At 42.0% G+C, this 15,528-nt stretch overlaps 1 protein-coding gene across 1 annotated transcript in view; it reads left to right on the top strand.

Annotated features, from left to right (window-relative positions):
- Nucleotides 1-15,528, top strand: part of LOC138666634 (zinc finger protein 208-like) — a 164,741-nt gene that overhangs the window by 66,643 nt on the left and 82,570 nt on the right. The window contains exon 6 of the mRNA XM_069754830.1: nt 10-1,090. Within this exon, the coding sequence (XP_069610931.1) occupies nt 10-1,090 (1,081 nt within the window). The remainder of the gene's footprint in view (nt 1-9; nt 1,091-15,528) is intronic.

Consider the following 15,528-nt stretch of genomic DNA (forward strand, 5'->3'; position numbering starts at 1 on the left):
CTTTGGCAGATGACTGTACCCGGAGCTCAGATGTACATCTGATATTTTCAGAGTCCACAGGAGAAAATGGTATCGCATCAAATACAAGTGAAGAGCATGGCATTATCCCAATTATACCAGCCGTTCTCAGAAGAAACCTATTACTTGATTCTTTTCAACAGGTCTTTTCTTCTGCTTCTTCAAAGATTTATACGCAGAATAAAAGTCACCTAAAGAATGTTGAACAACAAATAGATCGCATACGGGAGAAACGATTTTTGTGTGCAGAATGTGGAGAATTGTTTTCAAAGAAATTATATCTTGTTACACATCAAAGAATTCACACTGGGGAGAAGCCATTTTCATGTTCCGAATGTGGGAGATGTTTTACTCGCAAAACAAATCTGGTTATACATCAGAGGATTCACACAGGAGTGAAGCCATATTCATGTTCGGAATGCAGGAAAAGTTATAGCGAGAAATCCAAACTTGTTACACATCAGAAGATTCACACTGGAGAAAAGCTATTTTCATGTCCAGAATGTGGGAAAAGTTTTAATCGGAAAACAAATCTTGTTAGACATAAGAAAACTCACACAGGGGAGAAGCCATTTTCTTGTTCAGAATGTGATAAATGTTTTCCAGATAAATCACATTTTGTTATACATCAGAGAAGTCACACATCGGAGAAGCCATTTTCATGTTCAGAATGTGGGAAATGCTTTAATTGTAAATCATATCTTGTTTCACATCAGAAAATTCACACAGGGGAGAGACCTTTTTCATGTTCAAAGTGTGGAAAATGTTTTATTGAGAAATCAGATTTTATTAGACATCAACAAACCCACACAGGGGAGAAGCCACATTCATGTTCAGAATGTGGGAAATGTTTTAATCGGAAAACAAATCTTGTTATACATCAGAGACTTCACACAGGTGTCAAGCCATATTCATGTTCAGAATGTGGGAAAAGTTATATCGAGAAATCCAAACTTATTACACATCAAAGAATTCACACTGGGGAAAAGCCATTTTTATGTTCGGAATGTGGGAAATACTTTATTTGGAAATCAAGTCTTGTTAAACATCAGAGAGTTCACACAGAGAAGTAGCATTTTTTTTCTTCAAATCATTTTATTGACAATATATAAAAAAATACAAGTTTTTTTCAAGTAACAACAAACGTCTAGAAGAGAAAAGAAAAACAATTTAGAGCACTGGATGATTACTTTAAAATGTATACATTTACCAATGAATATTTGATATTGAAACGCAATTATCTCAAATATACATGTGAAGTATGTATGTGAACTCTTTAAAATTTATATAGCATATCTGCAGCTTAAATAGGTTAAACACAAAATTTCCCTAGATAATGGAATAGGTAAAGGGTCACATAACTCTAACCACAATGTCAATACGAACACCCAGAGCAGACTGATTAGAGCACAAAGGGGACAAAGTGCGTTTTAGACCAAATATATACATTTTATTAGAAAAAAAAATAAATATTTTTAAAAACACTGCAGAGCATCACTAACTAAGGGGGCACACAAAGGGGGTCCATATAATAAAGTTCCGTCTAGAATAACATATGTAACAATATTATGACAGCACAGGAAAGCAAGTTATATTGCAAAAAAATAAATAAAAATCTGCTTAAATGCATAGGTGAATCAAGTCAGCCACCCCGTTATCCTACTTGAGGGGAATTATCCTTTTTTTGGAAGGCTTGGGTATAAGAACTAATTTATTCAATAAGATGGCTTATTAGTTAGACAATGTGGAGGGCTTCATAGCAAATGTCCAAACTGAGTACAACCCCTCTCTAAAAAAAAAAAAAATTGTCATGATGTGTAATCGCAGAATAACATGCCTCCCTACTTATGAAGACAGGAAGAGGAAAATAGATTGCAACCTGCATGCAAAAATGGTGCCCATAGTTAAACCCCTTAAAGTCTACACTCACTGCAATTCCCCTTTCATGGTGCCCATATACTATGATGCCTCACAATGTTACACCCAATTAGACTCTTCCAAAGATGTCCGTAACACAGTGACATCCTCACAGTGAATTCCCACACTTTTTGCCCCTACAGAATTCTCCATATCAACAATATGATGCTCACAATGGTCCAGTATTATCGCCCTATAATACAGTATCAGGTCACCACAGTTTTCCTTATAGAGTATGAATCTTCAACATATTACCGCAATACAGTATGAGACAGTCACTATGCCCCCAAAACTATATGATGCCCCAACAGTGTTCCATAAGAGTATGGTTTCTCACCTCCCAACGCAAAACCGTGCATTGTCATAATAAAAGAAACCTCACGTAGCCCCATTCACATGATATGATATTTAAGTCTGAGCTGTGTGGGGACTGAGGTTCCCCTCACCTGGCATAATCTAGAGCAGTATTCCCCAAGTTCGGTCCTCAAGAGCCACCAACAGGTCATGTTTTCAGGGTTTCCTTAGTATTGCCCAGGTGAAAATTCCATCCCTAGGTAAGCAACAATTCCATCACCTGGTAAATACAAAAGAAATCCTGAAAACATGACCTGTTGGTGGCTCTTGAGGACTGGAGTTGGGGAACATAGATCTAGAGACATTATTGCACTTGCTGGTGTGGAACTCAGACACACATGATGAATGGTGGCTCAATTAGCTGAGGGCTCCCTACTCCACCAGCATAGACAACTCTATATTTGTCCCGAGGATGTCGAAACTGTTGAAATTGGAATTGCTGTCAGGAGGCAGGACTGTTCAGCTCCAGGTTCTAAAAGGACATAGGCTCCACAGCGGTCTCTACTGGATAAGAATTCAGAGTAAAATTATTTTCTTGGGAACTGTCCCGATTACGTTTAACCTCTTTTCCAATGGAGTCCATTTTAATTTTTTATGTTTTCGTTTTTTCTTCCCTTCTTCCCAGAGCTCTAACTCTTTTGTTTTATTCTCCACATAGTCATATGATGGCTTGTTTTTTTGCTGAATGAGTTGTACTTTTTTGAATGACAGCATTCATTTTACACAAAGTGTACTGGAAAATGGAAAGCAAAAATCCAACTGGGGAGAACTTGTGAAAAAAATACAATTTTGACACAGATTTTTGGGAATTGTTTTTATGGTGTTAACACTTTTTGTCAAAATTACCTCGCAGTGTAATTCTGCTCATCTGTATGATTATGGAGATACCAAACTTGTACAATTTTTTATCATCTTAGTGTTTTTAATGTTTTACTATTTTTAAAAACACTTTTTTTTACTTTTCACTATACTTATTAGTCCCCTTAGGGGACTTGAAGTTGCAATCGTCTGATCGCTTTTGCTATATACAGTGATGCCACAGCATCGCTGCATATAGCAGAAAAGATGGCCTCCTTTGAAACCCAGCCAAAGGCAAAATTGGCCTCCATAATAACAAGCACCTGGGTCTTCAGCAGATCCCTGGCTGTCACAGCAACCCATCAGCGACATGCGATCATGTTACGGGTGTGCCGATGGGTGTATAGAATGATGTGCTCTCATGCCGGCGCATATTAAATGTTGTCAGAGTTTAACAGCAGCACTTAACAGGTTAAGAATCACGGGTGGAGCCCTGCTTTTTAGAGACATGTCCTGGTTGTAATCCACAGCCATCACCTTGATACAGGAAAGATATACAGTCATGGCCAAATGTATTGACACCCCTGCAATTCTGTCAAATAATACTCATTTTCTTCCTGAAAATGATTGCAAACACAAATTATTTGGTAGTATTATCTTCATTTAATTTGTCTTAAATGAAAAAGCACAAAAGAGAATGAAGCAAAAAGCAAAACATTGATCATTTCACACAAAAAATGGGCCAGACAAAAGTATTGGCACCCTCAGCCTAATACTTGGTTGCACAACCTTTAGCCAAAATAACTGCGACCAACTGCTTCCGGTCACCATCAATGAGTTTCTTACAATGCTCTGCTGGAATTTTAGACCATTCTTCTTTGGTAAACTGCTCCAGGTCCCTGATATTTGAAGGGTGCGTTCTCCAAACTGCCATTTTTAGATCTCTCCACAGGTGTTCTATGGGATTCAGGTCTGGGCTCATTGCTGGCCACCTTAGAAGTCTCCAGTGCTTTCTGTCAAACCATTTTCTAGTGCTTTTTGAAGTGTGTTTTGGGTCATTGTCCTGCTGGAAGACCCATGACCTCTGAGGGAGACCCAGCTTTCTCACACTGGGCCCTGCATTATGCTGAAACATTTGTTGGTAGTCTTCAGACTTCATAATGTCATGCACACGGTCAAGCAGTCCAGAGGCAGCAAAGCAACCCCAAAACATCAGGGAACCTCTGCCATGTTTGACTGTAGGGACCGTGTTCTTTTCTTTGAAAGCCTCTTTTTTTCTCCTGTAAACTCTATGTTGATGCCTTTGCCCGAAAAGCTCTACTTTTGTCTCATCTGACCAGAGAACATTCTTCCAAAACGTTTTAGGCTTTTTCAGGTAAGTTTTGGCAAACTCCAGCCTGGCGTTTTCTATGTCTCGGGGTAAGAAGTGGGGTCTTATTGGGTCTCCTACCATACAGTCCCTTTTCATTCAGATGCCGACGGATAGTACGGGTTGACTCTGTTGTACCCTCGGACTGCAGGGCAGCTTGAATTTGTTTGGATGTTAGTCGAGGTTCTTTATCCAACATCCACACAATCTCTTGTCAATTTTTCTTTTCCGTCCACATCTAGGGAGGTTAGCCACAGTGACATGGGCTGTAAACTTCTTGATGACACTGCGCACAGTAGACACAGGAACATTCAGGTCTTTAGAGATGGACCTGTAACCTTGAGGTTGCTCATGCTTCCTCACAATTTGGTTTCTCAAGTCCTCAGACAGTTCTTTGGTCTTCTTTCTTTTCTCCATGCTCAATGTGGTACACACAAGGACACAGGACAGAGGTTGAGTCAACTTTAATCCATGTCAACTGGCTGCAAGTGTGATTTAGTTATTGCCAACACCTGTTAGGTGCCACAGGTAAGTTACAGATGCTGTTAATTGCACAAATTAGAGAAGCATCACATGATTTTTCGAAGGGTGCCAATACTTTTGTCCACCCCCTTTTTTATGTTTGTTGTGAAATTATATCCAATTTGGCTTTAGGACAATTCTTTTTGTGTTTTTTTATTTAAGACAAATTAAATGAAGATAGTAATACCAAAGAATTTGTGTTTGCAATCATTTTCAGGAAGAAGCTGAGTATTATCTGACAGAATTGCAGGGGTGTGAATACTTTTGTCCATGACTGCATATCTTTGTACCGTGTTAGCCAGTAGATGGAAAAATATTTAGAATTGATAGTCCTCAGTGGCTGATACCTTTTAATTGGCTAACTGAAAAGATGGTAACAAATTGCAAGCTTTCGAGACTACTCAGGTCTCTTCATCAAGTATAGGCTAATACAAAATCTGAAGAACCACATATTTATACACAACACAGCACAGAAATAATGTCATAGACAAGACAGGTGACGTCAAGCAGCAGAACTACCATTATGTGAGTGATAAACAATTGTGTCCAAAATATTGGAACACTTCATAGATAAAGAGTGTGAATGTTTTATTGTCCTCCGATTGGGGTCCGGTTCTGTGTTGTGATGCCCCCACAAGGTTTGATGAGGAAATTCCTTAATTGATGCAGCCATCACCTGCCAGGTATGGGGTGGGCTCAACCTGTGAGCTGGCTCCATACGGTGAATGTCATGAAGGAGTTAAGTATTAACACTAAATTATCACTTCCTTTGCAGCAGCAGCAACCTGAGAGGGTGTAGGAAGTAAATCAATTAGAGAAGGACCAACTGTAGAGATTTCAAAATTGACTGCCAAATGAAATCTCTTCTGTAGATCCTTCAGAAGGTCTTTTAGAGTAGTATCATGAGAGGCCAAGAAACGTACAGTAATACTTGAGAATAAGCTTCAGAAGAGTTGTTTTGCTAGAGAATAAGAACGTAGATGAAAGTTGACTCAAATTTAGCTAAAAAGGTTTTCTTTAAGTGTTCATTTCTCTTTTTATTATACATTTGTACAACAGACAGTAGCATGTAAACATTTGGGCACTCTTGGTCAAAATTACTGCTTTTGAACAGTTAAGTAAGCTGAAGATGAAATGATCTCTAAAAGGGCTAACGTTAAAGATGATACATTTACTTTGCATTTTAGGCAAAAAAAAATTATATATTCATTTTTTACATTTTAAAAATTGCAAAAAGGAAAATAGGCTCATACAAAAGTTTGGGCTCCCTTGGAAATTTGTGTGATCACATAACTTTGAACAAAGGTTTCAGACCTTAATTAGCCTGTTAGGGTTATGGCTAGTTCAATATAATCTTTGGGAAAGGACAGGTTATGTAAATATCCCAGCTTTATAAATACCCAACCTTCTCTAACCTTGTGCCAAAAAAACAGCAGCCAGTGGTTCTTCTAAGCAGCTGCAATCTGAAAATGAATACGGTAGAGGCCAACAAAGCGGGAGAAGACTATAAAAAGTTAGCAAAGCATTTTTAAGTTTCCCTTTCTTCAGTTTGAAATGTAATTAAGAATTGACAGTTAACAGGAACAGTGGAGGTCTGGAAGACTAAACAAAATTTCAGTGAAAGCTGCTTATAAAGTTGCTAGAGAGACAGATCAGAACTATACGCAGATGGGTAAGGAATTGGCTTAATACAGGAAACAAAGAGTCATCATAAATGGTATGTTCTCTAAATAGGATATAGTCAGCAGTGGGGTAATGCAGCGATCTGTACAAGGACCAATTCTTTTTAACCTATTTATTAATGACATAGGGGATGGGATTGAGAGTAAAGTGTCAGTCTTTGCTGATTACTTCAAATTATGTAGGATATTAAAATCTGACACTACAATATTGCAAAATGATCTGGATAAGATATCTGAATGGGCAAACACTTGGCAAATGAGGTTTAATGAAGATACATGTAGAGTAAGGCACCTGGAACGGCGTAATCCTATTCCTGCATATGCATTAAATTGGAGCATACCTTTGACTATAGAAGAGGAGAAGGATTTAATCTGGTTGACTGGGACAATGTCCTCAGTAATAACAATAGATAAAAAATGGGAAACGTTTAAGAACATTCTAAATAGGTACTGTAACAGGTTTATACTTTGTGAGAATGAAAGGACAAGAAAAAGGAAAACCCAATGTGGCTAAACAAAGAAGTAAGAGGGGCAATTAACAGTAAAAACAAAGCATTTAAACTTCTTAAGCAGGATGGCACCGTTTAAGCTCTAAAAAACTATAAGGAGAAAAATACTTTATCTAAAAAATTAATTTAAGCTGCCAGAAAGGAAACAGAGGAGCACATTGCTAAGGAGAGTAAAACTAACCCCTAACTGTTCTTCAACTATATCAATAGTAAAAGAATCAAAAGTGAAATGCCCCTTAAAAAATTATGAGGAAAGAATGGTTATGGATGACGAGGAAAAAACTAATATATTAAACACCTTCTTCTCCACGGTATTCACTGTGGAAAATAAAATGCTAAGTGAAATGCTGAGAGACAAAGAAAACCCTATATTAAGGGTCACCAATCTAACCCAAGAAGAAGTGCGAAATCGGCTAAATAAGATTAAAATAGATAAATCTCCAGGTCCGGATGGCATACACCCATGAGTACTAAGAAAACTAAGTAATGTAATAGACAAATCATTATTTCTTATATGTAGGGACTCTATAGTAACGGGGTCTGTTCCACAGGACTGGCGCATAGCAAATGTACCAATATTCAAAAGGGCTCTAAAAGTGAATCGACGTGGTATCACTGGTATAACTTGACTTTTCCAAAGCGTTTGATACCGTGCCACACAAGAGGTTGGTACACAAAATGAGAATGCTGGGTCTGGGGGAAAATGTGTGTAAATGGGTAATTAACTGGCTTAGTGATAGAAAGCAGAGGGTGGTTATAAATGGTATATTCTCTAACTGGGTCGCTGTGACCAGTGGAGTACCGCAGGGGTCAGTGTTGGGATAAATTCTCTTCACCATAATTATTAACAATCTGGTAGAAGGTTTACTCAGTAAAATATCGATATTTGCATTCAAAACTATGTAAAGCAGTCAATACAAGAGAAGATCGTATTCTGCTACAGATGGATCTGGATAAGTTGGAAACTTGGGCCGAGTGGTGGCAGGTGTACATGGGAAGGAATCAATATCACCATTACACACCGAATGGCAAACCACTGGGTAAATTCAACATGAAGAATGACTTGGGGATCCTAGTTAATGATAAACTTACCTGGAGCAGCCAGTGCCAGGCAGCAGCTGCCAAGGCAAACAGGACCATGGGATGCATTAAAAGAGGTCTGGATACACATGATGAGAGCATTATACTGTCTCTGTACAAATCCCTGGTTAGACCGAACATGGAGTACTGTGTACAGTTTTGGGCACCGGTGCTCAGGAAGGATATAATGGAACTAAAGCGAGTACAAAGGAGGGCAACAAAATTAATAAAGGGGATGGGGGAACTACAATAACCATAGAGATTAGCAAAATTAGGATTATTTAGTCTAGAGAAAAGACAACTGAGCAGCGGTCTAATAACCATGTAAAAGTAAATAAGGGGACAATACAAATATCTGTCCGAGGATCTGTTTATACCAAGGAAGGTGACGGTCACAAGGGGACATTCTCTGCATCTGGAATAGAGGTTTTTCCACCAACACAGAAGAGGATTCTTTACTGTTAAGGCAGTGAGAATCTGGAATTCCTTGCCTGAGGAGGTGGTGATGGCGAACTCGGTCAAGGGGTTCAAGAGAGGCCTGGATGTCTTCCTAGAGCATAACAATATTGTATATTACAGTTATTAGGTTCTTTGGAAGGAAGTAGATCTGAGGATATACAGTGCCTTGTGAAAATGTTCGGCCCCCTTGAACTTTTCAACCTTTTCCCACTTATCATGCTTCAAACATAAAGATACCAAATGTAAATTTTTGGTGAAGAATGAACAACAAGTGGAACACAATTGTGAAGTTTAATGAAATGTATTGGTTATTTAAAATGTTTGCGGAAATTCAAAAACTGAAAAGTGTGGCTTGCAATATTTTTCGGCCCCTTTGACTTAATACTTTGTTGCGCCACCTTTTGCTGCGATTACAGCTGCAAGTCGCTTGGGGTATGTCTCTATCAGTTTTGTACATCAAGAGACTGAAATTCTTGCCCATTCTTCCTTGGCAAACAGCTCGAGCTCAGTGAGGTTTGATGGAGATCGTTTGTGAACAGCAGTTTTCAGCTCTTTCCACAGATTCTCGATTGGATTGAGATCTGGACTTTGACTTGGCCATTCTAACATCTGGATACATTTATTTGTGAACCATTCCATTGCAGATTTTGCTTTATGTTTGGGATCATTGTGTTGTTGGAAGACAAATCTCCGTCCCAGTCTTTTGCAGACTCCAACAGGTTTTCTTTGAGAATGGTCCTGTATTTGGTTCCATCCATCTTCTCATCAATTTTAACCATCTTCCCTGTCCCTGCTAAAGAAAAGCAGGCCCAAACCATGATGCTGCCACCACCATGTCTGACAGTGGGGATGGTGTGTTCATGGTGATGAGCTGTGTTGCCTTTACGCCAAACATATCGTTTGGCATTGTTGCCAAAAAGTTTGATTTTGGCTTCATCTGACCAGAACACCTTCTTCCACATGTTTGGTGTGTCTCCCTGGTGGCTTGTTGCAAACTTTAAACAACACTTTTTATGGATATCTTTGAGAAATGGCTTTCTTCGTGCCACTCTTCCATAAAGGCCAGATTTGTGCAGTGTACGACTGATTGTTGTCCTATGGACAGACTGTCCCACCTCAGCTGTAGATCTCTGCAGTTCATCCAGAGTGATCATGGGCCTCTTAGCTGCATCTCTGATCAGTGTTCTCCTTGTTTGAGATGAAAGTTTAGAGGGATGGCTGGGTCCTGGTAGATTTGCAGTGGTATAATATTCCTTACATTTCAATATGATCGCTTGCACAGTGCTCATTGGGATGTTTAAAGTTTTGGAAATCATTTTGTATCCAAATCCAGCTTTAATCTTCTCCAACAGTATCACGGACCTGCCTGTTGTGTTCCTTGGTCTTCATGATTCTCTCTGTGCTTCAAACATAACTGTGAGACTATCACAGAGCAGGTGCATTTATACAGAGACTTGATTTCACACAGGTGGATTATATTTATCATCATTAGGCACTTAGGACAACATTGGATCATTCTGGAGTGCGTTTGCTGCACTGAAAGTAAAGGGGCCAAATAATATTTCATGCCCCACAAAAATTTAAAATAACCAATAAATTTTGTTCAACTTCACAATTGTGTTCCATTTGTTGTTGATTCTTCACCAAAAATTTACATTTGGTATCTTTATATTTGAAGCATGATATGTGGGAAATTGTTGAAAAGTTCCAGGGAGCTGAATACTTTCGCAAGGCACTGTAACAATTTTGTATGTAGTGTTTTGTCTAGTGTGCCCTTAAGTTGATTAATTATAAAATTTTATCTTGGGCTGCTCATTTATCTCGATCCATTAATCCAGACATCTGTGTTCTCAGCTGAGCTTTCCATGCTAAGAGGGCTGGTTTCTGTCCTGACAAAATCCGGTTAATTGACCGCATTTATAACTAATGAGGAACTGGTGGCAGTCCTACCGTGATGACCCAGCGCTGTTTCACTGGTGCTAGTGAAAGGGGCCTCTCAGTGTTGTGAGTGAGTGCGCTGCCATGTCAGCGACTGCTTGGGCCATATTGTTTCACTCCCCATGCCTTCCTTGGCCCATGTGGACCATGGATGTCTGTAGAACTATGCCACGCTGACCTTACATGTCCCCAGGGGGTGCGGAATGTCACGTTGGTGCAAGTGAGAAGACTGTACAATGTGATCCCTCCAACGTAATAGTGACATCAGGTGGGTTGGAAAGATGCAGGTTTGTCACATGTGGGGGCAGCACAGTGGGATTGAGGTAATAGTGTGTGAGTGTGGGGCTCATACTCCCAGACACTAATGACTACCAGCAGTAGTTTTTTCCCGCTGGGATCTTAAGATCAGCTCTGCACTAGAAAGTCCAGGTGCAAATACTGTAAGATGTGTGGTTGCATCAGGTTGCAGCTCTGTTTCAGTGACCAAAGATTGCAAGGATGGCCAGTGGCACTAGAGCCAGGGAGTTGGCCAATGCTACAGTGGGGAGGAGGTGAATGACAATGTTGCTCAAGCAGAAGGGGAGTCCAGCCCAGGTTCCTCAAGGAGCCAGTTGCCGGCTGTTAGTCCCTCAGTGGGTCGCTGACCACCTGCCTGTCCTCCGAGCCAGGCAGGATTTGAATACCCTCCTGCAAGCTGCCTCAGCAAGACTTGAGGCAGGAGACAAGTCCTCCTATGAGACCCTCATGACAGCAGCCGAATGTCAAAAGGCAGCAGCAGAACTTTGCGAGGAAGCCAAGCACGAGCAACAGTCGCAAGTCCCCTGAGATCCGGGTCCCGATACCTCTGTATATATTATTGCACTTTATGTATGAATAGGTTTTCCTGATTATACAACCAATACAGGATGAGATTTCTACCTACACCATACCACAGGGATCGTGTAGTTCAGTAGTCTAAGTCCCACTGACCCAGTGTGGAATCTCATATACTTTAAATTCTGTGGGATGTTTGTCTTCTTTTATACTCCTTATCATCAATATGTATGAACTACCTAATACACTGCCCATTTGGGTTCTGCAAGTCCTTTAGCAATTTTATGTATTAGGCCAATGTCTCACTTGTGCAATGCATAGAAATACATGCAGCGCAACAAACCGTTCCCGAGTACAGGCGGAAGTGCCAGGTATTGATGCAACTTTCTCGCATTGAAGTCGCAAGTGTGACCTCGGCCTCATCTTGTGTGTTTCATATGTGTTGCGGCTCCCCCATACCTTTTGTATAATAAAGATGTTATTTTTCCACTACAATATTGGACTTTTTGAACGCGTTGTCTTCTCCCTTTCTCGTACACACACGGCTCCGCTCCGTACACCTCGCACACACACGGCTCCGCTCCGTACACCTCTTGCACACACGGCTCCGCTCCGTACACCTCGTACACACACGGCTCCGCTCCGTACACCTCGCACACATGGCTCTGCTCCGTACACCTCTTACACACACGGCTCCGCTCCATACACCTTGTACACACATGGCTCCGCTCCGTACACCTCGTACACACACAGCTCCGCTCCGTACACCTTTTACACACATGGCTCTGTTCCATACACCTCGTACACACACGGCTCCGCTCCGTACACCTCTTACACACATCGCTCCGTACACCTCGTACACACACAGCTCCGCTCCGTACACCTTTTACACACACGGCTCTGCTCCATACACCTTGTACACACACGGCTCCGCTCCGTACACCTCGTACACACACGGCTCCGCTCCGTACACCTCGCACACATGGCTCTGCTCCGTACACCTCTTACACACACGGCTCCGCTCCATACACCTTGTACACACATGGCTCCGCTCCGTACACCTCGTACACACACAGCTCCGCTCCGTACACCTTTTACACACATGGCTCTGTTCCATACACCTCGTACACACACGGCTCCGCTCCGTACACCTCTTACACACATCGCTCCGTACACCTCGTACACACACAGCTCCGCTCCGTACACCTTTTACACACACGGCTCTGCTCCATACACCTTGTACACACACGGCTCCGCTCCGTACACCTCGTACACACACGGCTCCGCTCCGTACACCTCGCACACATGGCTCTGCTCCGTACACCTCTTACACACATCGCTCCGTACACCTCGTACACACACAGCTCCGCTCCGTACACCTTTTACACACACGGCTCTGCTCCATACACCTTGTACCCACACGGCTCCGCTCCGTACACCTCGTACACACACGGCTCTGCTCCGTACACCTCGTATACACACGGCTCCGCTCCGTACACCTCGTACACACACGGCTCCGCTCCGTACACCTCGCACACATGGCTCTGCTCCGTACACCTCTTACACACATCGCTCCGTACACCTCGTACACACACAGCTCCGCTCCGTACACCTTTTACACACACGGCTCTGCTCCATACACCTTGTACCCACACGGCTCCGCTCCGTACACCTCGTACACACACTGCTCCGCTCCGTACACCTCGTATACACACGGCTCCGCTCCGTACACCTCGTACACACACGGCTCCGCTCCGTACACCTCGCACACATGGCTCTGCTCCGTACACCTCTTACACACATCGCTCCGTACACCTCGTACACACACAGCTCAGCTCCGTACACCTTTTACACACACGGCTCCGCTCTGTACACCTCGCACACAAACGGCTCTGCTCCGTACACCTTGTACACACACGGCTCCGCTCCATACACCTCGTACACACAGGGCTCTGCTGCATCCACCCTGTAAACCCCTCCTGACCCCACACAGAAACTTCCCCTCATCCAGCACCATGACAACCAGCACAGCAGAATCCTGCATACACTGAGGCCCCTGATCATGTGACCCCCTGACTCCTCCCCTCCTGTGACCTCATCACAGGTCCTGTGCGCACAGAACAGCCATATATGTGGTGTGCGGCTCTGCAGGTGGAGGTAGGTGCTGGAGATTCCTCATTACTGGGCGGGGGCAGGGGACATTAACCCCCTCAGTGCTGCGGTCACATTCCAGGAGACAGAACATGTTCCCGTCTGTGTCCCTATATCAGGGTCTCTGTATCGGATTATATTGGGTCACTTCCCTTCTGACGGCGCTCGCTTTGTTATGGTGCCTTCAAATTGGGTTTAGGAATATGCTCGGTGGCCCCTTCTGGGCATATGTCTGAATCCCCAGCAAAATGGGATTCTGACTTATGTGCCGATGGGGCCATAGAATTTAATGGTGCTGGCAGAGTGAATTTGCGCTCTGCCATGCATCATTTTTGGGAATGTCCGCCTACTGGAGGCAAACACTTAGAAGTAGTTGTGAGCATATGCCTGAACGCAATGTGAATCGCCATTACTGTAGAGTCTTCATTATGGCCGTCACCCACTCCATGTTGTCATTATCAGGAGATATAGTTGTGTGAAAAAGTTTTTGCCCCCTTCCTGATTTCCTATTCTTTTGCGTGTTTGTCACACTTACATGTTTCAGATCATCAAACAAATGTAAATATTAGGCAAAGATAACACAAGTAAACACAAAATGCAGTTTTTAAATGAAAGGGGAAAAGATATCCAAACCTACAGGGCCCTGTGTGAAAAAGTGATTGCCCCTAAACCTAATAACTGGTTGGGCCACCCTTAGCATCAACAACTGCGATCAATTGTTTGCGATAACTGGCAATGAGTCTTTTACAACACTCTGGAGGTTTTGTGTCCCACTCATCTTTGCAGGATTGTTGTAATTTAGCCACATTATAATAATAATAATAATAATAATAATTTTATTTATATAGCGCCAACATATTCCACAGCGCTTTACACATTATAGAGGGGACTTGTACAGACAATAGACATTACAGCATAACAGAAATCACAGTTCAAAACAGATACCAAGAGGAATGAGGGCCCTGCTCACAAGCTTACAATCTATGGGAAAAGGGGAGACACGAGTGGTGGATGGTAACAATTGTTTTAGTTATTCGGACCAGCCATAGTGTAAGGCTCGGGTGTTCATGTAAAGCAGCATGAACCAGTTAACTGCCTAAGTATGTAGCAGTACAGACACAGAGGGCTATTAACCGCATAAAGTGTATGAGAACATGATGCGAGGAACCTGATTATGTTTTTTTTTTTTTTTTTTTATGATAGGCCACACAGGGATCGTTAGGTTAATATGTTGAGGCGGTAGGCCAATCTGAACAAATGAGTTTTTAGGGCACGCTTAAAACTGTGGGGATTGGGGATTAATTGTATTAACCTAGGTAGTGCATTCCAAAGAATCGGCGCAGCACGTGTAAAGTCTTGGAGACGGGAGTGGGAGGTTCTGAGGGTTTCTGAGCATGAACCGCCTTTTTAAGATCATGACACGGCATCTCAATTAGATTAAGGTCAGGACTTTGATTAGGCCACTCCAAAGTCTTAATTTTGTTTTTCTGAAGAGATTCAGAAGTTGACTTGCTGGTGTGTTTTGGATCATTGTCCTGCTGCATAATCCAACTGCGATTCAGTTTGAGGTCACAAACAGATGGCAGGACATTGTCCTTCAGAATTTTTTGGTTGACCGCAGAATTCATGGTTCCAGTTTCCAGGGCTGTTTTAGACGGTAAGCCAAACCTCCGACTCCTCAATTTCCATGACAAAGACTCCACGACTCTGACACCGTCTCTCTCATACATGGCTCAAGTTTAAGTTTAAGTGAAAAATTTTTAGAATTAAGAGTCCTCAGTGGTTGATACCTTTTTAATGGCTAACTGAAAAGATGGTAACAAATTGCAAGCTTTCTAGACTACTCAGGTCTCTTCTTCAGGCATAGACTAAAAGAAATTATGAAGAATCACATATTTATGCACAACACAGCACAGAA

The sequence above is a fragment of the Ranitomeya imitator genome, chromosome 2 (genome assembly GCF_032444005.1).
Source record: "Ranitomeya imitator isolate aRanImi1 chromosome 2, aRanImi1.pri, whole genome shotgun sequence".
Taxonomy (NCBI): domain Eukaryota; kingdom Metazoa; phylum Chordata; class Amphibia; order Anura; family Dendrobatidae; genus Ranitomeya; species Ranitomeya imitator.